General features: G+C 41.0%; 1 protein-coding gene across 3 annotated transcripts in view; it reads left to right on the forward strand.

Annotated features, from left to right (window-relative positions):
• LOC119937832 (pseudouridine 5'-phosphatase) overlaps positions 1-27,187 on the forward strand; it is a 101,230-nt gene that overhangs the window by 68,009 nt on the left and 6,034 nt on the right. For 2 of the 3 annotated variants that reach the window (XR_005454226.1, XR_005454227.1), the window contains exons 3-4: positions 5,322-5,551; positions 17,457-17,669. Coding sequence is in view for 1 of the 3 variants with exons in the window: in XM_038757488.1 (XP_038613416.1) it covers positions 5,322-5,551 (230 nt within the window). In the remaining 2 variants the exon portion in view is untranslated. The remainder of the gene's footprint in view (positions 1-5,321; positions 5,552-17,456; positions 17,670-27,187) is intronic. The other variant, XM_038757488.1, reaches the window with a different exon arrangement.

Here is a 27,187-nt window from a genome sequence, read left to right on the forward strand (position 1 = left end):
ACAGATGTGGTAACTGAGGCACAGAGAAGTGAAGTGACTTGCCCAAAGTCACACAGCTGACAGTTGGCAGAGCTGGGATTTGAACCCATGACCTCTGACTCCAAAGCCCATGCTCTTTCCACTGAGCCACGCTGCATCTCAGTAAATTCCATTTGCTCAGTAAATTCATTCAGTAAATTCCACTGATGATAAAAGGGCAGGACAGGGAGACAAAGAAAAAATAGATACTCCAGTTCTCTCTTGCTCTCTCTCTCTCTTTCACCTTTCCCCCTTCCACTCCCTCTCCCTTTCCTCCCCCTCTTCATTTTCCTCTCTTTCCCTTCCCCTTTTCCCTCTACCTCTCTTCTCCATCCTGCTTTCCCACACCCTTTCCTGTTTACCTCTTTCTGGAAAACAACAGAAGCCCAGACCCAATACAAGGAGCTGATACATCGATTTACCAAAAAAAAAAAGTAACATATTCTAGGAAAAATTTTTGCAGTGAAGCCTGTGACTGAAGCTGAAATAAATTTGATTAGATGGCAGTTCAACACAGTTAAGATCCATAAGAAAAGCAGATGAAGCCCCATTTATATCAGATCTTCTCCAGAAAGGGATGGAGGAAACCAGCAGCCGTCATGATGTATAATAATAATAATGATGGCATTTGTTAAGTGCTTACTATGTGCAAAGCACTTTAAGTGCTGGGGAGGATACAAAATGATCAGGTTACCCCATGTGGGGCTCACAGTCATGCACATTTTACAGATGAGGTAACCGGCACAGAGAAGTTAAGTGACTTGCCCAAAGTCACACAGCTGACAAGTGGCAGAGCCGAGATTTGAACCCACGACCTCTGGTTCCCAAGCCCGTGCTCTTTCCATGAGCCACACTGCTTCCTTATATATGAAATTAACGGGCAGCAACAATGCGTTTGCGTATTAGTAGGGCATTATTTTCACATCATCAGGACCAGTTTAGAGACACAGACCTGAAACACCATGCCATTTGCAAATCTCCAAACCAAGTTATCAGGTTTTGCGTCAATATATCAATGATATACTGGCTCGGAATATGAGCATTGTCTGATTTACTGTCCAAATGTTACAGCAATAAGATTAATGGAACTAAAACTACAATTCAACAGCATAACAATAAATGAGTCAACAGGGAGAAATGCATGCCAGAAAGGAGAATAAAATATATCAGTAAGCTGAAGGAGTAGCTGGGAAGGCTTATACAATACAAAAATAACAAGAATATTAATAAGGTTGCCCAGGTAATTAAGTCCTTTTGCAGTCAGTGACTTAAGCAGAGATGAATTGTTAGGAATAATTGATATAGGCATACAAAACCTGAACACTTATTCAAATTACTGTGATGATTTGAAGATAACCAAAGGAGAAAAAAAAATCATGGATTTCATACAAATTACATTTATCACCCGTTGTGGGCAGAGAACTGTGTTGTATTGTACTCTCCCTAGTGCTTAGTACAGTGCTGTACACAGTAAGAGCTCAAAAATACCATTGATCACAGCTTGCAACAGAGGGGGGAAAAAAAAAATCTGCTCTCAGATGGGATTGTCCCAGTTGGAGAGGAGTGGGAATTCCAGGTCTAGTTTTTAAGGAAGTTCTTTCAGCCATCTCACTGAATGAACAGGCCCATGGGATGTGATGACCAATGGCAGATCTCCAAACAGGGCATCATTCAAGTCATCATGGAACTTCGTAACTGGAAAGTGCTAATGGAGCTTTTCTGACAACACACACATCCTAGTACAGTGATCTGCACACACCCAGTGAGTGCTCAATAAATACGATTGAATACTTGTACATATCTATTCTATATATTTTATTTTGTTACTATGGTTGTGTTCTCTGTCTCCCCCTTTTAGACTGTGAACCCACTGTTGGGTAGGGACTGCCTCTATATGTTGCCAACTTGTACTTCCCAAGCACTTAGTACAGTGCTCTGCACACAGTAAGCGCTCAATAAATATGATTGATTGATTGATTGATTGATTGAATGAATGAATCCCAGCACCTGCAGCTATTTCAAAATGTTTCATAACATCACACCATGAGGCAGAAGAAATGTCAATCACCCTGACATTCTGCCATCTGAAAGAACTTTCTTTTGCAAGAAGAACAGTAGCCTAAGGCCAGGAAAGAGCAGATGGATTACTTGCTTGCCTTCTACAAACCCATGACATCTATTTACATGAAGTCCATAAACTCCTTCCTCTAGACTATAAGTTCCTTCTAGGCAGGGAACATGTCTGCCAACTATAATAATAATAATAATAATAATGGCATTTATTAAGTGCTTACTATGTGCAAAACACTGTTCTAAGCACTGGGGAGGTTACAAGGTGATCAGGTTGTCCCACGTGGGGCTCACAGTCTTCATCCCCATTTTACAGATGAGGGAACTGAGGCCCAGAGAAGTGAAGTGACTTGCCGAAAGTCACACAGCTGACAGTCGGTGGAGCTGGGATTTGAACCCATGACCTCTGACGCCAAAGCCCGTGCTCTTTCCACTGAGCCATGCTGCTTCTATTATGTTATATTGCACTCTACATGCTAAGCTTGCAATGGGCAGGAACCCTGTCTACCAACTCTCTTCCATCGTACTCTCCCAAGCGCTTAGTACAGTGCTCCGTACACAGCAAGCGCTCAATAAATACAATATTGATTACTCTTCTAAGTGCTTAGTACACAGTAAGCGCTCAATAAATATCAGTGATCAACTGATGAGGAGGATTTATTCACGTTGTGAGAAGAATAACATATAAACCATAGAACAGGAAGAGTGTTGTAAATTCTTTGAGAAAAAGCCAAACCATTGTAGATTTGTGATCAAGCATTTGAAACAGACACACCAGAAAACCTGATCATGAGATATATTGATGATAAGCTCTTTGAGAGCCAGGACCATGTCAATTAACTCTATTATATTCTCCCAGGTGCTTAATACAGAGTTATGCATGGACTAAGCACTTTACAAATACAGTTGATTGATTTAGTGATTATCAAAAACCTCTACCTCGAGTATTTGCATTGGAGATTTAAACCACCTATTCTTTGAGGTTTAATCTCCTACAGGAACATCAATCAATCATATTTATTGAGTGCTTACTGTGTGCATAGCACTGTTCTATGCATTTGGGAGAATAAAATATAACAGACACATTCCCTGCCCAATAGGAGCTTACTGTCCAGAAGGGGAGACAGACATTAATATAAATAAATAAATTAAAGCTATGTACATAAGTGCTGTGAGGCATGGCGGGGCGATGAATAAAGGAAGCAAGGATGGGTGAAAAGGTGTATACCGTCTTACGCCTCTTGAATGATAAAGGGGCTGTCAAATCAAGGGCCAGACATATCAGGTGGAGAATTTTTCAAGGACATTCACTAAGTCTTGATTATTCCATTTGGGACTGAATTTCCTATACAGAGAATGAAATAATATTGGTCCAGGCTGAATATAAAACATGCAGTTCATAAGTCATCTGATCTCCAGGGATGGCTCTGAACATTATGCAAATGATAGCCCCCCCCCCCCCCGCTTATCTAAGGTTCATCCTTTCCATGGGCCAATATGTGACCCCTAACCATTTTAAGAGGCCCAGAAACATCACAGACTTGTAGACTGACTATATTTTCTGGGTGGCCCAGAAACACGAACATTACGGTACTTGGAGTTTTTGTACGCAAACCCCAGAAAGCCAAAGGCCCTCTAATTCCGTCTTTTCTCTTGAAACCACCTGAAGGCGAGGGTCAGGACCAGGGCTGGTCCAGAAGACTGTTAGTGCTGGACAATAATAATAATGGTATTTGTGAAGTGCTTACTGTGTGCAAAGCACTGTTTTAAGCGCTGAGAGGGATACAAAGTGATCAGGTTGTCCCACTTGGGGCTCACGGACTTAATCCCCATTTTTCAGATGAGGTAACTGAGGCCCAGAGAAGTTAAGTGACTTGCCCAAAGTCACACAGCTGGCAAGGGTGGAGCCGGGATTAGAACCCATGACCTCCCAAGCCCGTGCTCTTTCCACGAAGCCACACTGCTTCTGAGTGCCCTCTGAAAAAGCCTGGACCTATGAGTCAGAGGTCCTGAGGTCTAATCCCAGTTCTGCCGACGGCTAAAAGGTTTGTTACAACAATTAACAGGGCATTTGGAATTATGACAGATGACATGGAGGAAGTTGTGACACAACTGAACAAGAAAGTGGAGGATTGTTAGCATGGGCTGCCAAGAAATATTACTCTATTATATTGTACTCTCCCAAGCACTTAGCTCAGAAACAGCACAGCCTAATGGATAGAGCATGGGCCAGGGTGTCAGAAGGACGTGGATTCTAATTCCAGCTCCGCCACTGGTCTGCTGTGTGACTTTGGGCAAGTCACTTCACTTCTCTGTGCCTCAGTTACCTCATCTGTACAATGGGGATTGAGACTGTGAGCCCCACATGGTACAGGGACTGTGTCCAACCTGATTAGCTTGTATCTACCCCAGTGCTTAGTATAGTGGCTGGCACACAGCAAGTACTTTACAAATTGTAATTATTATTATTACTGTATTCTGCACCCAGTGCTCAATAAATACCATTGATTGATTAATGGACTCCTTTTGGGTGTAGGGAAGATTTTTTTAAATCAATTAGCTGACACTGATTTACTAAGCCATTTTCAAAGCCTCCCTTTGTCTCAGAGTTCAGCTCATTTCCATTTCAGGGAATTGTTTCAATGTATCCACATACACCCCTCCATCCTTCTTACTGTACCATGCTGGAAACACCGGCTTCATTTCCAGGTGGTTCTGTCACGAGATCAAAGCTACCTTTTTGGACAAACTGTTCACTCAGAGTAGAAAAGCCACCATACGACAGCCCTTGCTTATTCCCTCTTGTATGAAAGTAGAGGCTGATAAGCGTCCCCTTTTCATGTAACTACTGTGATCATTTCCTTCCCTTGGTATAGCTGCACGCTTAAAGACACATCAAAATCCCAAGTCCACATCCCTCTGTTTTTTTCTCTCGTTAGAGCCTCATGTACTGAAGGAAAGTAACCTTTCTTATGGAGTAAAATCAACTTCTCTTACCTCGGGAATGGCTCCAGATAAACACTGGATTGCTTTTTCAATTTTTGGTTTGAGTTGGACGTTTCAAAATGTATAACCAATCCCCCAGACAGTCTGGGATCGGAGAGCTCCGTAGAAGATTCACCGAAGCATCGGACGCATTCCAGCCTCACAAGTTCTGCCCCCGAGAAGAGTTGTAAATGGGGGGGATTTACAATATCCTTGTCCTCTCCTCATGTTGTTCTTCTCCCTCCAAGGCGTGGAGAAATTGATCCGCCATCTGCACAGGCATCAGATCCCCATGGCCGTGGCCACCAGCTCAGCCCGGGAGACCTTCGAAATGAAGACGAGCAGGCACAAGGAGTTCTTTAGCTTGTTCCACCACATCGTGTTGGGAGACGATCCAGAAGTGAAGAATGGCAAACCTCATCCGGATGTGTTCCAGGTGTGTGCGAGGAGATTCAACCCCCCTCCGCTTCCAGAAAAGGTAGGCCGAATCATTCACTTGAAAAGCCAGCCAAATGATGAATGTTTAATAGCTAAAAGAACGCGGGCATGGATAAAAAGAATCAACCTAATGGGATAAAGAAACCAATAAAAGATATTCACTATCGCTCCCTCTTTTTAGCTTTAATGGATTTTTAAACAGACCCCAGTCCTTAATTCTAGCATGAAAAGCAGCTGAATAGGAAATAGAGCAAGAGAAACTTGAATCAATGTGCAGCTAAAATCCCAACTGAAGGCTGTTTGCAGAGATTTAGGCTATGCTTTCTCCGTGCTGATAAGTACTGGGATTCCTGCATCCCATAAAACAGTGTCAATTACTTTGGCAGTTCAATTAAGACATCTATAAGTCAGTGTTCGGGGCATCTGAAGAAAGTGTGTCTTAGTTGCCACAAATAGTAAATAGTAGCAAATAGTAGTCATAGCATTTATTGAGCCCCTACTTGGTATGGTACACTATACTAGACTCTTGAGACGTATAGACTAAGCAAGTGGCACATTCCCTGCCCATAAAGAGCTTACTCTCAAAACTTTGTGTCGGTGTTTTCTGGGGAATATAGGACAATTCATCATCTAGGGAACAGCTAGGGTAGAATAGTTGCAGATTTCTGTGGGGTTTTGAGAGAGAGAGAGAGAGAGAGAGAGAGCTATGTTTCTTGATGATTTTTCCCCAAACAATCACCACCTCAGGAATTCTCCTAAGAAAAAAGTACCTTTCCCCTAAAACCTCACAGAAAGCCATGACTACACGCTCCCAATTTCTCCATCAAACCCACAATGTTGGTATATGCAGCTCCACACCCTAGGATACACATGATCTTATCTGTATTTCCTCCTTGTTGATTCTGTGGTTTCATTTCCAAGGCTTTTAGGGAAGGAGACCTTGATTAAGTGTCTTTTGATGATTTATGTGGTCAGCTTCCAGTTTTCTTTGCCATAACTATGTTGGACACATAATAGAGAAAATTGAGAAGCTGCTTGATTTGGCAAGTAATTTAGCTCTTAAGTGTTCCAGGCATAGAAGCAGCATGGCTTAGTGAAAAGAGCACTGGCTTGGAAGTCAGAGGTCATGGGTTCTAATCCCGGCTGCACCACTTATTAGCGGTGTGACTTTGGACAAGTCACTTAACTTCTCTGTCCCTCAATTCTGGCAATGGAGATTAAGACTGTGAACCTCAGGTGGGACAACCTGATTACCTTGTATTTACCCCAGCACTTAGAACAGTGCTTGGCACATAGTAAGGCTTAACAAATACTATTATTATTATTATTATTATTACATCACCTCATGCTTAGTTACAAACATGCATGACAAACTGAGATGGAGAAAGTCCTTTCAAGTTTATACAAGGCTAATAAGGTTGAGCTTTTCTTTCAGTTAATTGTCAATTGTGAAAAGCAAAGGATTATCATGATTTCAGGGCTGTTCCTATTTTGTGGCTTCAGTTTTTCCTGAAAATTTCTCACAAAACTAAGGGGCTAGATAATAATAATTAATAGTAATTATGGTATTTGTTAAATGCTTTCTATGTGCCAGGCACTGTTCTAAGCAGTGGGGTAGTTACAAGATAATGGAGGGTACACAGTCCCTGTCTCACATAGGGCTTTAGAGAGGATGGGGATAAATAATTTCTACTCTTCTTTGCATCCATCTTCTTTCTATGAGGTAAGCATGGGCAAGCATAAGAAATCTGTGTACCTCCAAATTCCAAAAGTATGGTATGTAGATTAGCAGGTTAGAGGTGATGATCTGCTGTTTAGGAGATTCTTTTTTTAATATTATCACAGCCATCATTCATGGTAAGAAGTGAATAGGAAACATCCCCCTTTCATTTATAAACTACTTTGTGAATTATCTTTTTCTCCACTCTCTGAGATCGAGTGACTCCGTAAAGGCCATACACAGCCATTGTTGAATTATTTCATTATATTAAGTATTTTTATCAGCCCAGTAAGTGCATATTTTCTGGGTTAAATCCTTCAAACATCTACTCCAGTGACTCTCTCTTTCTACTTGAAATATCCTCTAAAATCATCCCAGCTCCTAACAAAATTGTGGTCCTGTACAAAGTAAGAAAAAAGTCAGAATTACACTGGTAAAAAGGCCTGAGATACATTGCCTTGGTGATTTCTATATTTTACCACTCCTTTGGTGAGTTTGGTGCTGAACCTGCAGGTGATCTTATAAGAAGGAATTTTGGGCACACTCAGGAAGTGATTCAAATTTTAATGGGAGAGTTCAAATATTGAAGTGTGAAAGACAATTATTGACATAGAAAGCATATTTTCATAGTTTGAACACTGAGACAAGTCAAGACCCTCAAAGCACTGCAGGTCCATTTATAAACTAGCTTTGAATTTGGGTATTGAAAAATGATGCTTTTCTCAAAGTCTAAAAGCATTATGTCATAGAGAAGTTTGAAGAATAAGGGGTGTTTTTTCCTGTTTGAAAGGCAACCTACTAGGTATCCCTTTATCTTAAAATAATAATGAGCACGACTCAAGCGGGCAAAGCAAGAAATTGGAAATATAACTTGGAAACTGTGCACAGATAATATCAGGCAACTCCATTTCCTTTTAGCTGGAATTTTTTTTCTATGCAGACATACACGGGCGGTATCTCTGTTAATATGAAAAGTAAAATATACCCTCAGTGAGGGTGCAGCAGATGTTATGAGTTAAACAAACAATTTGGGTGATCATTTTTGAGGGTTTTTAAAAATTCAGATAAAAATTAGGTTTAACTTTAACAGTAGAAGCAATTTGGATTTGATTTTAGTTTCAGCTTTAGACCAGAAGACTCCGGCAATGGGGAAGGGAGGGAGTGGATGGCACCAATGTCATATAATAACAATAATAATAATAATAATGGTATTTGTTAAGCACTTACTGTATGCCAGGGACTGCTCTAAGTGCAAGGGTGTATACAAGCAAATCGAGTTGGACAAAATCCTTGTCCCATGTGGGGCTCACAGTCTTAATTCCAATTTTACAGATGAGGTAACTGAGGCACAGAGAAGTGGTATTTATTGAACAGTTACTGCGTGCACAGCACTGTACTAACCTCTTGGAAGAGCGCAATATAGCTGATAGACACGACAGCTCCCACAAGGGATTTACAGCCCAAGCTTAATTCAGTCACCATGGGTGACCGTTCATCTGACTTTATTACCAGATAGCCTGGATTTCTGCAGGTCCTCCCCAGGTCCCATCCTCATATAATAATGATAATAATAACAATAATAATAATAATAATAATAATAACAATAATAACGGCATTTATTAAGTGCTTACTATATGCAAAGCACTGTTCTAAGCACTGGGGAGGTTACAAGGTGATCAGGTTGTCCCACGGGGGGCTCACAGTCTTAATCCGCATTTTACAGATGAGGTAACTGAGGCCCAGAGAAGTGAAGAGACTTGCCCAAAGTCACACAGCTGACAATTGGCAGAGCCGGAATTTGAACCCATGACCTCTGACTCCAAAGCCCGTGCTCTTTCCACTGAGCCACGCTGCTTCTCTATGGCACTGGAGATTTGTACGTCTGGTATTTTGATTTTAAACACCCAGCCTCCCTTCCAGGATTCATATTTTTCAATCCCTTTGTTTCCTCACATTTTAAACCCCAATTCCACTAACGTCGATGTTGTTGGAAAATTTACAATAATTTAAAATCCCACTGGTCAAAATTTTATTTTTCCCTATCAAATGCTTTGATGAAACAGACATCGTAGGAAAGAAGTGAGCTTATGTAAATCAATCCATCAGTGGTATTTATGGAGTACTTACTGTGTTCAAAGTACTGTAAAGTTCTTGGGAAAAAACAGTACGATAGAGCTGGTGGACATGATGTCTGCCCTCAAGGAGCTTACAGTGTAGTGGGTAAAACAGACATAAAAATAAATGTTATTCAGAACAAATCTCCCCACTAGTTTTAACCATCCATTATATCCTGTAAACATTGATGTGAGATTTCAGCCAGCTGAATTTATAGCAAAATCTGGTAAAACCTTTATGATAGTGACAGTATCTAAATGTAAGATCTACTAAGGCAAACAGAAAATGGCCTTAAATGTGTTTTTCTCGAGTCCAGCTTTACTTAAAATGAAGCTGTGGAATTTTTCTCAAACATTCCCCTGCATCATGCTTTAGTGTTTCTAGTGTGTCACAAAGCACTCTGAGGTACAAACATATCTACTTTGTGAATTAATTCATCTCCTTTTCACTTAACCCTGAGATGTTTAACCCGCTTTTTTGAGTGATTACTGGTAAGGATGTTACCTTGCTCTTCTATCACACTCCAGCAGGGAAGAAATGCATCTGAAGAGTGTGGGTGAAAAGAGAAGTTGGATTTAGAATGAGAAACAGAGTAATGCAGTACCACATGGTTGTATCATCAGGAGAAATAATGAGCTCAATGCTTCCAGTACCTTAGTTTATCCCCTTGAAACTAGACCTTCTGGGAGACAGATAAAAACCCATTAGTGTATAACAACAGTGCATTCTACCTCTGGCCCTCCTCAAATCTGACAGACAATTAATTACTCTCTCCCCTTCCAAGACTTACTGAAGGCACTTCTCCACCAAAATGCCTTCCCTGACTAAGCCTTCCTTTTTTCTTCTCCCTCGTCCTTCTACATTACCCTAACTAGCTCCTTTCATTCATCTCCTCCTCCCAGCCCCACAACACTTATGTACTTATCTATAATTTATTTATGTTAATATCTGCCTCCCCCACAAGACTGGAAGCTCTTTATAGGCAGATAATGTGTCCACTTATTGTTGTATTGTACTTTCCCAAGCGCTTAGTACAGTGCTCTGCAAGTGGTAAGTGCTCAAAATATATGATTGAATGAATGAATGAATGAATGAACAATGCAGAGTATAATTCAGAAAGTGTTCATCAGGTGTCTGGTACTTCTACTACAGCTGGGGTGGATACAATCCAATTAGATCATCTGTGGGGATTCACTGTCCAAGGGCCAGAGAGAACAACTTTTTAATCCCCATTTTACAGGTGAGGAAACTGAGGCACAGAGAAGTTAAGTGACTGCCCAAAGTCACACAGCAGGCAAGTGGCAGGGCCAGGATTTGAACCCAATTCAGTCTCTTGACTCCTAGTCTTACGTTCATTCCACCAAGCCATGCTTTTGGGATAATTAAAAGAAGTGTTACACTTGTCATTATTGGAAATTATGATGTCTAGTACAGTGGTTTGCTTATGGTAAGCACTCAATAAATACCATTGATTGACTGATGCTTTTAAGTACAGCTTTTCAGCAAAATTGAATCTCAGAAATTCTCCGTTTGAATGATTTTGGTCTCTCTCTCTCTTATAATAGTTCAATCCATCACAGTCAAAGAGACCCCATGTATAATCTCATAAAGGCCCCCGACTGAGCTGACCCACTAAGCAACAGGTATACAACTCCTACCCTAATGACCACTGATGTTTCTCAGTTTATTCCCTCTAGACCGTGACCTCCTTGTAAGCAGGGAACGTGACTACCAACTCTGTTATATTGTACTCCCCAAGCTCTTAGGACAGTGTTCAGCAAACAGTAAGCACTCAATAAATATGACTGACTGATTGATTTCATTCATCTGGCTCCTTTGTAAATGTACAGTGTATGCTCTATCCAGCTATTTTCCTCTGTGTGACCTTTCTTGCTAATATAGTAATCGGTAATTTTCCTTTTAAAAGTTATAATAAAGTCCTTTTATTTGCAATCTACCAACTAGCTTTATATATTAACATTTCAAGAATAAGGAGGGAACACCCATTTTTTTAATGGAATGAACACTTTATAACTGATTTCCAGTCATCTGAATAACAGAGATACTTGAAATATTCCACAACATATGATTGAAAAATAATGCATTTATAGGATTTCTGGGAAGGTAACTGGAAATCATACAGTCTGGTGACCGACAGGTAGACGCAGAAGGAATCCTTGCCGACTTTTACTTCCCAAGCGCTTAGTACAGTGCTCTGCACACAGTAAGCGCTCAATAAATATGATTGAATGAATGAATGAATCAGAAGATCTGTGTTTCTTTCTAGTCACGGTGAAACTACACCTCAGAGTTTATTATTGATTTAGTTATAAAGTAAGGAACACTCAACTTTCCTTTCATTGAGCCATTTCTGAGATTAATGACTAGTACATTCACCTAAAGCACCTCTTAAAGTAAATGCTCTACGGATAATCAGGACTCACCAATAATCAGTGTTGAACCTTGATCTGAAGTTTAGTAACCTTTTTAAAGATGATTAGTTGGAGGCAAACAGGTGTGCGACCATGAGATGATAATTCTGGGGTTAAACATCATTGTTGTATTCTATTATTATAAATTATCTACTTGTTGGAAGAGAAGAGAAATGTGTGGTTGAGAGGCAGTGAGGAAAACATGCATTCCTCATTTTCTTACATTTTCTGGGAAATATTGTTTTTGACAGAGAGCTCTAAGGGGCTAGAATATCGTGAATTAAAATTGGGGCAAAATGTTCAAATACAAATTCAGATTGGAAATACTATTAGAGAAGCAGTGTGGCATAGTGGATGAAACATGGGCTTGGGAGTCAGAGGACTGGGTTCCAAATCCGGCTACACTACCTTTCTGCTGTGTAACGTTGGGCAAGTCACTTAGTCAGTCATCTCATCTGTAAAATGGGGATTAAGACTGTGAGCCCCATGTAGGATATGGACAGTGTGATTAGCTTGTATCTGCCCCAGTGCTTTGAACAGGGCCTGGCACATAGTCAGCATGGAATAAATGCCATATAAAATAGAATTATCTTACCCAGAGGTATCAAACCATAAAATATTCAGGTTTGTTTTTTTTTTTTTGAAGAGGGGGGTTGTTTGTTTTTATGCTCTTTGTTAAGCACTAACTATATGCCAGGCACTGTAATAAGCACTACAGTAGATACAAGGTAGGACACAGTCCGTGTCCCACATAGGAGTTACGATCTTAATCCACAATTTACAGATGAAGAAACTGAGGTACCAAGCACTGGGCAAGTACATTAGAGTGGATAGCCACAATCCCTGGAGTTTTCAATTTACATGCTGTGAACCAGCTTGGCGGTAAGGAATCAAGTAGCACTGTACAACTTTTATTTTTCCTCGGCATTGAAACTCTGGATATGATCACTTTACCACTTAGCGCTAATTAGCTCCAATATGGGCCCTTAAAATAAGTACAGTCATCTCTCCTATAATGCATGTTTACATTACACGATTTGGATTTTATCTGACGGATGTACTCGGACACATCTCTCCCACAACACGTTTGTTCTGGTATACCACGATCTACATGCTGGTGCAAGTTAATGTGAGGTAAGAAGAAACCGTTGTGTACTTGTTTGTGGTGTCTGCCAAGGATGGATGTGGTGATGCCACTCAGTAGTATAGTAGTTTGCCTGGCCTGGTGGAAAGATCAGGGGCCTGGAAATCGGAGGCCTTGGGTTCTAATCCCAGCTCCACCACTTACCGGCTGTGTGACTTAAGCATGTCACTTAACTTCTCTGTGCCTCTGTTCCCTAAAATGGAGGTTCACTATGTGTTCTCCTTTCTATTCAGCTTATGAGCCCCATGTGGAACCTGATTCTCTTTTATCTATCTCATTCCTTAGTATAGTGCTTAGCACACAGTAAGCACTTAAATACTATTATTATTATTGCTATCATTATTATTATTAGTTTGCATTCCTTTGTGACTAGCCTTGTATGTCTTCCCCCTTGGTATTCCAACACTGATCATGCAAGCTTCTTAGCTTGCTCATTATTCCATGACAAAGACTTCAGAAGGCATTCTCTTTGTCAGGGTTAGGATGTTGCGCTGTTCCTGTTTGGTTTCAATAATAATAATAATGATAATGGCATTTATTAAGCACTTACTATGTGCAAACCACTGTTCTAAGCACTGGGGGAGGTTACAAGGTGATCAGGTTGTCCACGTGGGGCTCTCAGTCTTAATCCCCATTTTACAGATGAGGTAACTGAAGCACAGAGAACTGAAGTGGCTTGTCCAAAGTCACCCAGCTGGCAACTGGCAGAGCTGGGATTTGAACCCATGACCTCTGACTCCAAAGCCCGGGCTCTTTCCACTGAGCCATGCTGCTTCTCTTCTTGATCTCCATCATATGCGTATCAAATAGGTCCTGATGTTTTCTCCTAGAAGTACCCACTAGCTTAAAGTCTGCAAGCAAGGTATCCTTTAGAGACACCCACCTCATATCACTGGAGGCTCTTAAAGTTTGTTGTTCCCAAATGGCTGTCATGACATTCCAAGAAGTTTTTAGAAGCTTGGAATAACTCAAGTTGTTTGGATGCCAGAAGTTTTTGTGTTTCATTTTTTTGCCACTGTATAGTACTTGACAGGGTTGAGTATCAATGAATGGCAAAGTGTAAAGCATTCTCTTAATGATGGGCATAACATCAATATAGAAATTTGTATCGGAAAACATCAGTCATTGTGCTTTCTTTGAACCATATAGGCGGTAACCCATTAATACGTGATTGAATTGATGGGTCCTCCAACACAATTTTCCCGTTACCTGTGTCATAAGAGAACTCTCTGCATTGAATACTTAACAAAGCACCATTTCAGATTTTATTTTAAAATGAAATCGTATCTAATCCACTTCAAACATGATTAATTTATTTCAAATGCTATGGTCTTCTTTTATTCATTCGTTTTTCTCCCTGTAACGCAGTGGAATCTAATAGTGGTATTAAATTTCCAGCAAAATCTTGAAAGGAAGGCCACAGTGGTATGTTTGTATAATAGCTTGATTTTTAGAGTAGAAATTGTTCTCCCTGAGTGTTTGAAAGGGTAACCTGCGGTGGAATCTTTAATGGTAGATGTTTTAGTGTGGAGATGTTACTCCTCACTGAAGATCACTCAGCTAAAAACATTATAGCAAAATGTTACTACATGTAGGCATGTACACATACATGTACGTATACATATATACGTTACAAATGTACTGTAACTAAACCAGCGTGTAGCACAATGCTTGACGTATAGTAAGCCCCTAACGAATAACGCTTGACCGATCATTTGACATTCACTTTTAGAAGAGATCCACTGTGGAAGAAGAAACAGACGTTTAGACTGGTTATCAGTTCAAACTAAAATAGTTCCCCTCCAGTAAACTGGCTGTTGAGTGATTAAGGTAGTCACAGTGCTCCGTCATGCACAGTTTATTTTTGACTCACCTGAATTCTTGTTGTCTGCTGAGTGTTAGTACGCTAACGTATTTCTTAACGAAGAGCAATTAACCAAATAATTGCTAATGCAAGCCTGGAGTGTCACCACCAGAGATAATTAGCATTCTAAAAATGATGGGTGTCAAATCTCTGAGTTCGAAAAATACCTTGGATTCAGAAATGCATTAAGGAAATTACTATTTTCTTACTTCTTGACAGTAGTAGCACTTTGAATTAGTATTTTCCCTAAAGATCTGAGAAATTTCCAACCATTCATTAATCCTCTCGCCTTTATTAAAACACTTATTAAAAAATAATTATCCATAATGATTTTAGATGGAGCGGTGATTTTATTCCACAGAATCTGAGATTCAGAATTACTAATATGATTAAATTTGGGGGCCTATAACTCTGTCTCGAGATTGACTGCGCAACACAATAGTTCTTCAAGTGTCCGCTCTTTAGATAGGAGTGACTCCTGGGTAACTGTCAAACTTGGTTCTTGGGAAGCAAAAGAAGTAAAAGATAAGAGCCTTACCTTCAGTGAGCTTGCAGTCTATATGGGGAGATGTGAATTAATGAACATACCATCATTTTCCAACAACAGCCCTATCTGCGTGGAACTCAACCTGTGAGAGGTTTAAAAAATATTTTAGTCTTATATACATACAGAGCACTGTACTAAGTGCTGAGAAAGAATGCACACATGGGAATCAGAAATGGTCCCTTGCCTTCAAGGGGATTAACACATTTGCTTGTAGCAATTTTCACCCAAATTCAGAACTCTAGGCTGGAAAAATAAGTTGTGGGCAGGAAGTTTTGTGTGTTCTCATCCCTGGCTGTCTCCTGATATTATCTAAGGGTTTAAACTGTTCTCCCTCCTACTTAAACAGTGAGTCTCAGGGGACTACAGGGACTGTGTACGACCTGAATACCTCACCATCTCCTCCAGAAATATTTTTTTATGGTATTCTTAAATCACTTACTATGTGTCCAATACTGTTCTAAGCACTGGAGTAGATTCAAGTTAATCAGGTTGGACACAGTCCCCATCGCACATCGATCTCACAGTCTAAATAGGAGGGAGAAAAGTATTTAATCCCCATTTTATAGCAATTAGTACAGTGCTTGATACATAGTAAATGCTTAACAAAGACCACAGTTGTTATTATTATTATTAGTAGTAGTAATAATTATGAAATTCTGCACAGCAGCCCTTAACACATAGATTGACCTTCTTGGCTTTACCCCAGATTTCTATCATCCCCCTGTCCGAGCCCCACAGCACTTATGTACATACTTATAATTTATTTATTTATATTAATGTGTCTGCCCTTCTAGATTGTAAACTCATTGTGAGCAGGGAGTGTGTCCGCTTATTGTTGTACTGTACTCTCCCAAGCGCTTAATACAGTGCTCTGCACACAGTAAGCACTCAATAAATACGATTGAATGCATGAATATAGTGAAAAGACTGCTAAAAGCAACAATAATGGAAACCTGAATTCTAGTCTCACCTCTGCCACTGCCTGCTCTGTGACCTTGGGCAATCCATTTAAATTCCCAGTACCTAGTTTCCTTATCTGTAAAATGGGGATTAAACACCTGTTTTCTCTCCCCTTTAGACAGTGAACCCCATGTGGGATGGGGATTGTGTCCAGCCTGATCACCTTGAATTAATCCCAGCATTTTGCCCAGTGCTGGGCACATAGTAAGCACCGAATAAATACCACAATGTATTAGGATCATCATTATGATGTTTGATTCATCAGTGAAGATTGTGTAAAAATGAACCGTGACCGCCCCCCCCCCCCCGCCCCCACCCCGTGACTTGGAGAAAACATCCTTCCACTGCTCTCTTCGGCCTCCAACTTCTAGGCATCGACAGAGCCTAGGATTTGGGCGGTGGGGCGGGGGGGATTGAATAAATATTATTAATTGATGATAGGCATCATAGTTTCCTTTCTGAGACAGGAACAAAAAAATCTCTGTTTTACAAAAGTTTGAGGTTGGCGGGGTAGGGGGATTAGTTTCCAAGGCAACGGCGCATGAAAGGCTGCTCATTTACGACTAAGTCTAACTGAAAACCTCCCGGTCTCTTCCTAACCGGTCTGAAATCGGAAAATCCAAAAGTTGCGTAAAGGAACAGTATGTCTCTATGGGGGTTGTTCCGCTGATTGAGCTAAATTTCTGCTTCGTATAATCAAATACTGTCTGAGGAGCGCCTGGGAATTTCATGAGGCCTGTGACTCAAGATGCCTCACAGAGTTCTTTGTGTGTTGTCCCCTGAACACACAACCATCTATAAAAAGAATCCTCCAGCCATCTGGAATGATCAGACTAACCTTCTCATTACTTCACAGAGTCACAGTGTCTGTGTCCAACTGTCAGTCACGGAAGCGCATTCTTTCACTTGATTGAATCCTGAATAGGAGCAAGAGAATTTGAAATTCTTTCTGTCTCTGCTCTCCCCTTCCACCTCCTTCTCCCTATAACCTTCTGCAGGCGGTCTTCTGAGAAATCGCTGCAGGTTCTGGTCTCAAATTAAAATATTATTTATGCAACCAGGAGGCAGAATTCTCTAATTACCAATTCACCCAAGACCATTTAAGATATGCAAATGACACCGTTCCTTATGTGCTTTTCCAGTTTAGACTATTTTCTTTTCAGATGATGACTTCCTTAACTCCGCACCCGTTCTGTAAGTGACGTGATTAAAGCCACATCCGGAATTTTCCCCCACCTGCCATAGCAGTGAATTTATGTTTTAGGAAAAGAAATAAATGTGTTCTGCTCTGATGAGAAATAGCCCATGCATAATCCCATACGGTTTATCTTCTCTTTGAAATGAAGACGGCCATGCCAGCTCGTGATCGCTGTGGAGTAAGCACTGCGGCCATTCATGTGTTTATGAATACATTTTTAACAATAGTTCATTCACGGTTTTTTAAAATACGTTCCCCTCCCTCCCCGCCCAGGAGTCACAAGAGCTACTCCCCATCAAGGGGGATTGGGAGGAGGGGCCATGTTTTATATCTCCAGAAAGCAGATTTCATATCTCCCACACATTCATTCCTCTGCGTTGGCTGAATGGGTCTGTGCCCTCATTTTTAAATCCAGTACGCTTAATGATTGCTACTGGTACTCTTCCTTTCAGTTCAGAGAAATTGAATCGGATAAATAAAAAACAACAATAAAAGTAAGACCATTTTTCTTCATGTTTGCAAAGACAGTTAACGCTGCAGGAATCCCAAATGGCAAATACCATGGCTGTTTAAGAAGTATTTTTTCAGTGTCATTTAGATCAGATGGCTGCTAAATGGGTCACGCGGCAGCTTATTTTCTCTTGTTCTTAGATAGTTTTGTATAGCAACAGGAAACATGCAGATCATCTCCACAAGAACCCAGAAGCTATTTTATGGTGGCACAATTGTGAAGTCAGATGTGGTGATGCATCCTAATTTATTTTTCTAATTTTCTTCCACTAGCGTAAATGCTAAATGGGCTTCCTCGTAGCTGGCTATTACATATAATGCACACGTCTGTGCATTTCGATATGCAGAATTCAGGGTTCATAGAATTTCCCTCATTCCAGCAGGCAACTGCAGAAAGTACCTTGTTTTGGCCACACGCCATCAAATGAGTGTGTAACCGGTCAAAGCCATTAATTCTGCTGACAATGAGGAACAGGAATAGTTCCAGAGAGAACCACCTTCCACCCTTGCCGTAAAGGTGTTGCTTTAATTATTCACCACCATCATGCCGCTTTGTACTTCAGGAGGATGAGGTTGGTCTAACTCTGTAGGTAGATGAGCTTCCTAACACTTGGATTCATTCATTCAATCATATTTTTGAGCGCTTAGTGGGGACAGAGCATGGTAATGATAATGATGGTTTCTGTTGTGCCAAGCACTGTTCTAAGTGCTGGGGTAGATACAAGGTAATCAGGTTGTCCCACATGGGGCTCAAAGTCTTAATACCCATTTTACAGATGAGGTAGCTGAGGTCCAGAGAAGAACTAAGCACTTGAGAGTACAATAGAACAATAAACAATCACATTCCCTGCCCTCAACGAGCTTATAGTCTAGAGTGGGAGACTGAGGTTAATATAAATAAATAAATTACAGATATGAACATAGTCCTATGGGGCTAGGAGCGGGGATGAAGAGCCAGAAACGTGAGTTGGATTTGTGCTCAGAGGCCTCACTGGACAATCAATCCTTCCTGCAGACATTTCAATGCAATCAACCAAGATATTTATTGAGCACTTACTGTGTGCCAAGCACTGTACGAAGTGCTTGGGAGAGTACAAGACGGAAAAGATGGTAGACATTTTCATTGGCCCTAGGGAGCTTCCAGTCTTGAGATGGATTCCAGATATATTTGTTGTGGGCAGAGGCTATTTATTTACTTATTTATTTACTCTATTTACTCTATTTATTTATTTTACTTGTACATATCTATTCTATTTATTTTATTTTGTTAGTATGTTTGGTTTTGTTCTCTGTCTCCCCCTTTTAGACTGTGAGCCCACTGTTGGGTAGGGACTGTCTCTATATGTTGCCAACTTGTACTTCCCAAGCGCTTAGTACAGTGCTCTGCATATAGTAAGCGCTCAATAAATACGATTGATTGATTGATTGACAAATCTACCAACTCTGTTGTACTGTACCCTCCTAAGAGCTTAGTACAGTGCTCTGCACACCATAAGCATTCAACAAGTACCATCGATTAATATATTCCAGAAGAGACACATGTGTACATTGCTGGTGGGCAAGTAACATGATGCTTCTTTATTCTGTCCTTCCCTGGTACAGTGCACTGCACCCAGTGAACACTTAATAAATCCCAAATCTTCACAGCTCATCAATCAATTGATGAATCGTATTTACTAGGTACTTAATCTATGCAGGGCACCGTACTAACTGCTTGAAAGAGTAGGTTAACACAGTCTCTTCCCTCAAGGATTTATAATCTTATCATTATTATTTTTCTCCAAGTTCCCATTCAGGAAGTAATGGGGACCCATTGAACCCAAGTATTTGTTAAGCGCTTATTATGTGTCAAATACTGTTCTAAGGGCTGCGGTAAATACAACTTAATTGGGTGGGACACAGTCCCTGAACTGCAAGGGACTTTTGCAGTCTAATTAGGAGGGATAACAGGGGAACCGAGGTACAGAGAAATTAAGTGACTTACCTAAGGTCACACAACAAATAATTGGCAGAATCAGAATTAGAACTCAGGTCCACTGGCTCCCAGGTCTGGCTCTTCCCACTAGGCCATGTTGCTTCCTATGAAGCCACAAGAACACTGGCTGTTGAAAGGATTAGGTATCCTGGTTACTCACCTGTGTTGTAAAAGAGGGTCTATAATCATCTTTTGGGGGCTTCTCCCAAGGCATCCATCTGGCTGGGCTGCTAATTGTCCCACATTCAGAGGTTCAAAACAGCAATATTACAACTTTTATTAATATACTCTGTGCGGGTATTTGTACATCAGACGCCTCCACATTATAGAAGCCACACGGCCAAGTCAAAAGAGCGTGGGCCTGGGAGATAAAGGACCGGGGTTCTAATCCTGGATCCACCTGCTGTGTGATCTTGGGCAAGTCGCTTAACTTCTCTGGTCCTCAATTCCCTCATCCTCAAAATAGATAATCAACACCTGTTCCCAGACTGAGCCCCCTCCTTCCTCTCCCCCTCTTCCCCATCTCCCCGCCTTACCTCCTTCCCCTCCCCACAGCACCTGTATTTATGTATATACGTTTGTATGTATTTATTACTCTATTTATTAATTTATTTTATTTGCACATATTTATTCTATTTACTTTATTTTGTTAATATGTTTTGTTTTGTTGTCTGTCTCCCCCTTCAAGACTGTGAGCCCACTGTTGGGTAGGGACCGTCTCTATATGTTGCCAACTTTCATTCAATCATATTTATTGAGCACTTACTGTGTGCAGAGCACTGTACTAAGCAGTTCCCAAGCGCTTAGTACAGTACTGTGCACACAGTAAGTGCTCAATAAATACGATTGAATGAATGAATGAATGAATGAATGTTCTACCTCTTATTTAGACTGTGAGCCCCATGTGGGACCTGATTATCTTGTAGCTACCCCAGCCCTTAATACAGTGCCTGGCACATAGTAGGTGCTTAACAAATACCATTAAGAGATGCAGCATGGCTCAGTGGAAAGGGCACAGGCTTGGGAGTCAGAGGTCATGGGTTCTAATCCCGGCTCCGCCACTTGTCAGCTGTGTGACTTTGGGCAAGTCAGTTAACTTCTCTGGTCCTCAGTTCCCTCATCTGTAAAATGGGGATTAAAACTGTGAGCCCCAAGTGGGACAACCTCATCACCTTGTATCCCCCCCAGCGCTTAGAACAGTGGTTTGCACATAGTAAGTGCTTAGCAAATGCCTTCATCATTATTGAAAAAGTAAATGATCCATGAATCAACTGTGTTATAGAACCTCTGATTTACATACCACTCTCACTAGGGGTTCTGGGTGACAAAATCAGAGCCAACACTTTTCTTTGGGATAGCAACAAATGGCTGAGGTGCTTCATCGTGCCCCGTAAGATTATCCTTGGCAGAAGAGGGTGTCAAATGGAAACGAGGGTGTTTCCTACTTAACTGAGAGTAGTAATGGCATTTTTTGAGCACTCACCAGGTGGAATGCACTGTAAGTGTGAGCCCGTTGTTGGGTAGGGACCGTCTCTATATGTTGCCAATTTGTACTTCCCAAGCACTTAGTACAGTGCTCTGCACACAGTAAGTGCTCAATAAATACAATTGAATGAATGAATAAGCACTTAGGAAATTACAAAAAAGGACAAGACACAGGGAGCTTACATTCTCAGAATAATAACTGTGGCATCTGTTAAGCACTTACTATGTCCAAGCACTGTACTAAGCGCCGAGGTTGATACCAGCTAATCAGGTTGGACACAGTCCACGTGCCGCCTGGAGCTCACAGTGCTAATCTCCATTTTACAGATGAGGGAACTGAGGCACAGAGAAGTGACTTGACCAAGGTCACACAGCAGACTAGCTCCCCCTCTAGACTGTAAGCTCATTGTGGGCAGGGAATGTGTCTGTTATATTGTACTCTCTGAAGTGCTTTATACAATGCTGTGCACCTGGTAAGCGCTTAATAAACCCAATTAAGTGACTGACTAACTAGCGGTTGAGTCGGGATTAGAACCCAGGTCCTTCTGACGCTCAGGCCGGTGCTCTATCCACTAGGCCATCCTGCTCCCCACAGGATGGTAGCGAAACCCCCCTAGGCAAGAAGTTCATTTCACATTTTCCAAATCTATTTCCATCCTAAATTTCCTGGGACTGGTTAGTTATGCCAGAAGAGGAGATGATTGGATTTGTACTGTAGCACTTATTAGGTTCAGATTGTAATTATCCAGGTTTAAAAAAGAAAGACAAAAACAATAATGAATAAAGTAATTTTCAAATACAAATGCCTATATAAATGTTATCTGATACTAATGATCGTCAACAGTAAACAGAAAGCTTGTCAATGAAGCTGTACGTTCATGCATTACAAAAATGATTAAAGGGTTAGAAAATAATCCTCTGAGGAAAAGTTAATGGTAGTGGGGTTGTTTAGCATAGAGCAAAGAAGACTAAGAGATTAATTCCATAACTGTCTTGGATAATGCGAACGTTTCGATGAAGAGGAGGCTGAGCTGTAGTCTCTGTTTCCACAAACGCTCACATGAGACAAAAACTGGAGAGATTCTAGTTCAGCGTAAGGAAGAATTGCTTGATTGTCAGGTTGATAAAATTCATTCATTCATTCATTCAATCGTATTTATTGAGCGCTTACTGTGTGCAGAACACTGTACTAAGCGCTTGGGAAGTACAAGTCAGCAACATATAGAGACGTTCCCTACCCAAGAACGGGCTCACAGTCTAGAAGGGGGAGACAGAAAACAAAACAAAACATGTAGACAGGTGTCAAAATAATCAGAACAAATAGAATTAAAGAACAAATAGAATAAAACACCAGGATAGGCTTTGTAATGGGAGTTTTGGGACATTTTTCCACGGATATCTTTAAAATTAGGATGTAGTTGAGTCAGATAGGTCATTAATCCGTGGTGTTTACTGAGCACTGTAACCAGAGACCTAAAGACTCAAATTGCATTAGGTTTTCACGTCAAAGACAAAGAATTAAGCACTTGGATCTGTACTCTTTATGCATTTGATAGTCACACTGCCCTCAGCACATACGTACGTATCCATAATTCATTTTAATGTCTGTCTCCTGCCTAGATTGTAAGCTGCTTGTGAGCAGGGAACATGTTGCATTGTCCTCTGCCAAGCGCTTAGTACAGTGCTCACCATATAGTAAGCACTCAATAAATACCACCGAGTGATTGATTCATTAGGGAGTTACACTCATCACCTGTTCATCCACTGTTTCTTTCAGAGTGAGAGATGAAATTTCAGAGGGAGGGGGAGAGACTTGCAGAAATCTTTGATGCAGTAACCTGGGGGTGTTTCTCCTGTCTTAATCAATCAATCATATTTGTTGAGCACTTAGTATGTGCAGAGCACTGTACTAAGCACTCAAGAGAGTACAATGTAACGCAATTAGCCGACACGTTCCCTACCCATAAATGAGCCAAGTCCTTCTTATTATTACACTGATTTGTGGTGGAAAAAAGTGTTCCAGTGTTTTATACAGTGGGGATTGCTTTAAATTGATTTATTATCATAACATTCCTCAATCTTATGGAGACAGTATGGTCTGGTGGATAGAGCACACAGCTAGAATTTAGGAGATCAAGGTTCTAACTGCAGTTCCACCACCAGTCTATTTTGGGACCTTGACCAAATCACACATCCTCTCTGTGCCTCAGTCTTCTGTAAAATGGGGGTAAGACACCTGTTCTCCCTCCCCTTAGATCATGAGAGAGAGGGACTGTGTCTGAGCTGATTATTTTGTATGTACCCCAGTGTTTAGCAGGGTGCTTGTCACATAGTAAGCCCTTAATAAATAATAATTGTGGTAGTGATTAAGCGCTATGTGCCGAGCACATTAAGCGCTGGTGTAGATACAAATAATCAGCTCACAATCTAAGTAAGAGGGAGAACAGGTATAGAATCCCCATTTCGCAGATGAGGTAACAGAAACAGAAAAGTTAAGTGACTTGACCAAGGTCACACAGCAGGCAAATAGCAGAGCTGGGATTAGAACCCAGGTCCTCTGATTCCCAGGCCCATCCTCTTTCCGCGAGGCCGTGCTGCTTCTCCAGTAATAATACCTGTGGTATTTACTAAGTGCTTACTAAGTACCAAGTACCTACTAAGTGCTGGGGTAGACAGAAAATAATCAGGTTGGAAGCAGTCACTGTCCCATGTGGGGCTCACACTGCAAGTAATAATAATAATAATGACATTTATTAAGTGCTTACTATGTGCAAAGCACTGTTCTAAGCTCTGGGGAGGTTACAAGGTGATCAGGTTGTCCCTCGGGGGGCTCACAGTCTTAATGAGGTAACTGAGGCACAGAGAAGTTAAGTGACTTGCCCAAAGTCACATAGCTGACAGTTGGCAGAGCTGGGGTTTGAACCTAGGACCTCTGACTCCAAAGCCCGGGCTCTTTCCACTGAGCCATGCTGCTTCTCTATAAGTAGGAGGGCGAGCAGATATTTAATCCCCATTTTAAGACTTGCCCGGTGTGATCTTGGTCAAAGTCACTTCACTTCTCCGTGTCTCAGTTAGCTCATCTGTAAAATGGGGGTTGAGAATGTGAGCCCCATGTGGAACAGGGGCTTTGTCCAACCTGATAAACTTGTATGTACCCCAGCGCGTAGTACAGTGCCTGGTACATAGTAAGCACTTAACAAATGCCACAGTTCATTCAATTGTATTTACTGAGCGCTTACTGTGTGCAGAGCACTGTACTAAGCGCTTGGGAAGTACAAGTCGGCAACATATAGAGACGGTCCCTACCCAACAGCCGGCTCACTGTTATTATAAACAGAACTTGAAAAATGCTCTTTGGTTCACTTCAAGGAAGCTGACTTGGCAATGAACATATAAGATACTATTTATCTGTTATTTTCAAGGATCAAAATTGTGCCAGCTCATTAGCAATGTTCTTTTGTAATCGGGTTTTTAATCTGTCAGTAATATTTCTGAAGAATACACAATAGGTGTTAATATGAAAGCTGAGGGGAAACTACCAGCATCTATAGTTTTTGGTCCTACTTAAAACACTGTAATTATGGGTCATTTACGTGACTAATTCTGAGTTTTAATTGCCTTCAGTTCCAGGGAATTAGCTAAGCCTCTCCATTATGCATATTACTTTCCATAATGATCGGGTCCTGTCCTACAGAAAGCTTAGTGACGCCATAGAAGTCAATGAGTTCTCTGCCGACAACCTACTGAAGTCCGTTTCTTTGTACGCTCCCAATTTTTTTAAAAAGTTTCTGAAAAGTCCTGGTAGTGTCTTTCTGTGGGGTCTGGTATCTCTGAAGACTCAGGATGTGGAGGACAGTGGTTTTGCTTTGAGACAATGAGAATTTGTGCAACAAAGGAGGTCTCCCGTCATTCAGAAAATCAACAAGCCACTCTCATTCGAGATTTGAAACTTAACCCAACCCCAAGGGTCTTAGCAAATTTCAATTCTTAGACTGTGAGCCTAGTGTGGGAGAGGGACTATGGCTCCAATCTGATGATCTTAAATCTACCCCAGCGCTTAAAACAGTGTTTACCCGCGACAGTGCTAGAGGAGAAACTTCAGCAGCCAGGGAGACGCATGGACATGGGAACAGAGAAATAGGGAGTGAGTCTTTTCTTCAGAGAAGAAACTGCTAGAACTACTTAAAAAGCAATTGAGTGATTTTTTGGGTTGTGGGGTTTTTTTTTGAGGGTCTAATTGTAGAATTCCTTCTATGGTAAAAGAGTATTTTTTGTTCGTTTCAAGTATTGTAATTTAAAATGACAGGTGTTGAAAAAGCAGCCGCAGAAAGGTACTTTTTGCTGTAATTGACTATAATGTAAACGTAATAATTGTCATGGTTTTTCAATTTTGCATATTAGTTTAACTTTTATCCTGTTGATCTTTTTTTCAACTGACTTTTAAGATGTGTTTTTATCAAAGTGATTATGCAGCGATTTGCCCCATCATGAATTATTTAAGATTTTAGTAGGTTTAAAAGTTTGGGGTTTTTTTCAGTAGAAATAAACCAATGTTTATTTGCACTGGGGTCGACGGTGGGGGAGATAGTAGTCCTTGAGTGTCTTACCTTCAGGGAGACCTCTGGGCTTGAGACAAGCGATGGTGCCATCAACAGGGTGGCAGAGATTTGGTGTTTGGAAGGCGGAGACCCTCAAATCTGCCCAACCAGGGAAGTAGAGGCCTTGAGAACCCAAAGGGGTTCTGCTGCTCCTGAAATCAATCAATCAATCAGTCATGCTTATTGAGCACTTACTATGTGTAGAACACTGTACTGAGCACTTGGAAGAGTACAATGCAACAGAATTAGCAACCACGTTCCCTGCCCATAACAAATTTACAGTCTAGAGAAATGGCTGGGGGGGTGGGGGGCATTTCAGCCAGGATTTAAGGCTGAGAATAATAGTAAAAATAATGATGATGGCGTTTATTATGCGCTTATTATGTGCAAAGCACTGTTCTAAACGCTGGGGTGGTTACAAGGTGATCAGGTTGTCCCATGCGGGGCTTACAGTCTTAATCCCCATTTTACAGATGAGGGAACTGAGGCCCAGAGAAGTTAAGTGACTTGCCCAAAGTCACACAGCTGACAAGTGACAGAAGTGGGATTTGAACCCATGACCTCTGACTCCAAAGCCCGTGCTCTTTCCACTGAGCCACGCTGCTTCTCTAATAATAATAATGATAGTATTTGTTAAACATTTACTATGTTCCAAGCACTGTATTAAGTGCTGGGGTGGATGTAAGCAAATTGGGTTGGACGTAGTCCCTGCCCCACATGGGGCTCACAGTTTCAATCCCCGTTTTACAGATGAGGTATCTGAGACAGAAAAGTGAAGTGACTTACCCACGGTCACACGGCAGACACAGTGACAAAGCAGGAGACAGAGAGTCCCTGGAAATATCACGTGTGGAAACCTGTTGGAAGCTATAAACACTCGAGTGTGAAGAAACGGTGCACTAGAAGCAATCAAATCAACTTTCCACAGAAAGGTGTATTTACAATAGCCAATTATTTCCTCTGATAAACCATTGTCGTACTGAATCCATACCAAAGATAAATAGCTTTCAGATCAAATATTTTACACTTGTAGCCATCTGCCAGAAGGGCGTTTCAATTTATAACTTAATCTCTGTTCAAAAAATGGTTTATTTTAAAGTATGGGCCAGTAAAACGGATCACCGGCTC

Source organism: Tachyglossus aculeatus, chromosome 15, assembly GCF_015852505.1.
Source record: "Tachyglossus aculeatus isolate mTacAcu1 chromosome 15, mTacAcu1.pri, whole genome shotgun sequence".
NCBI lineage: Eukaryota > Metazoa > Chordata > Mammalia > Monotremata > Tachyglossidae > Tachyglossus > Tachyglossus aculeatus.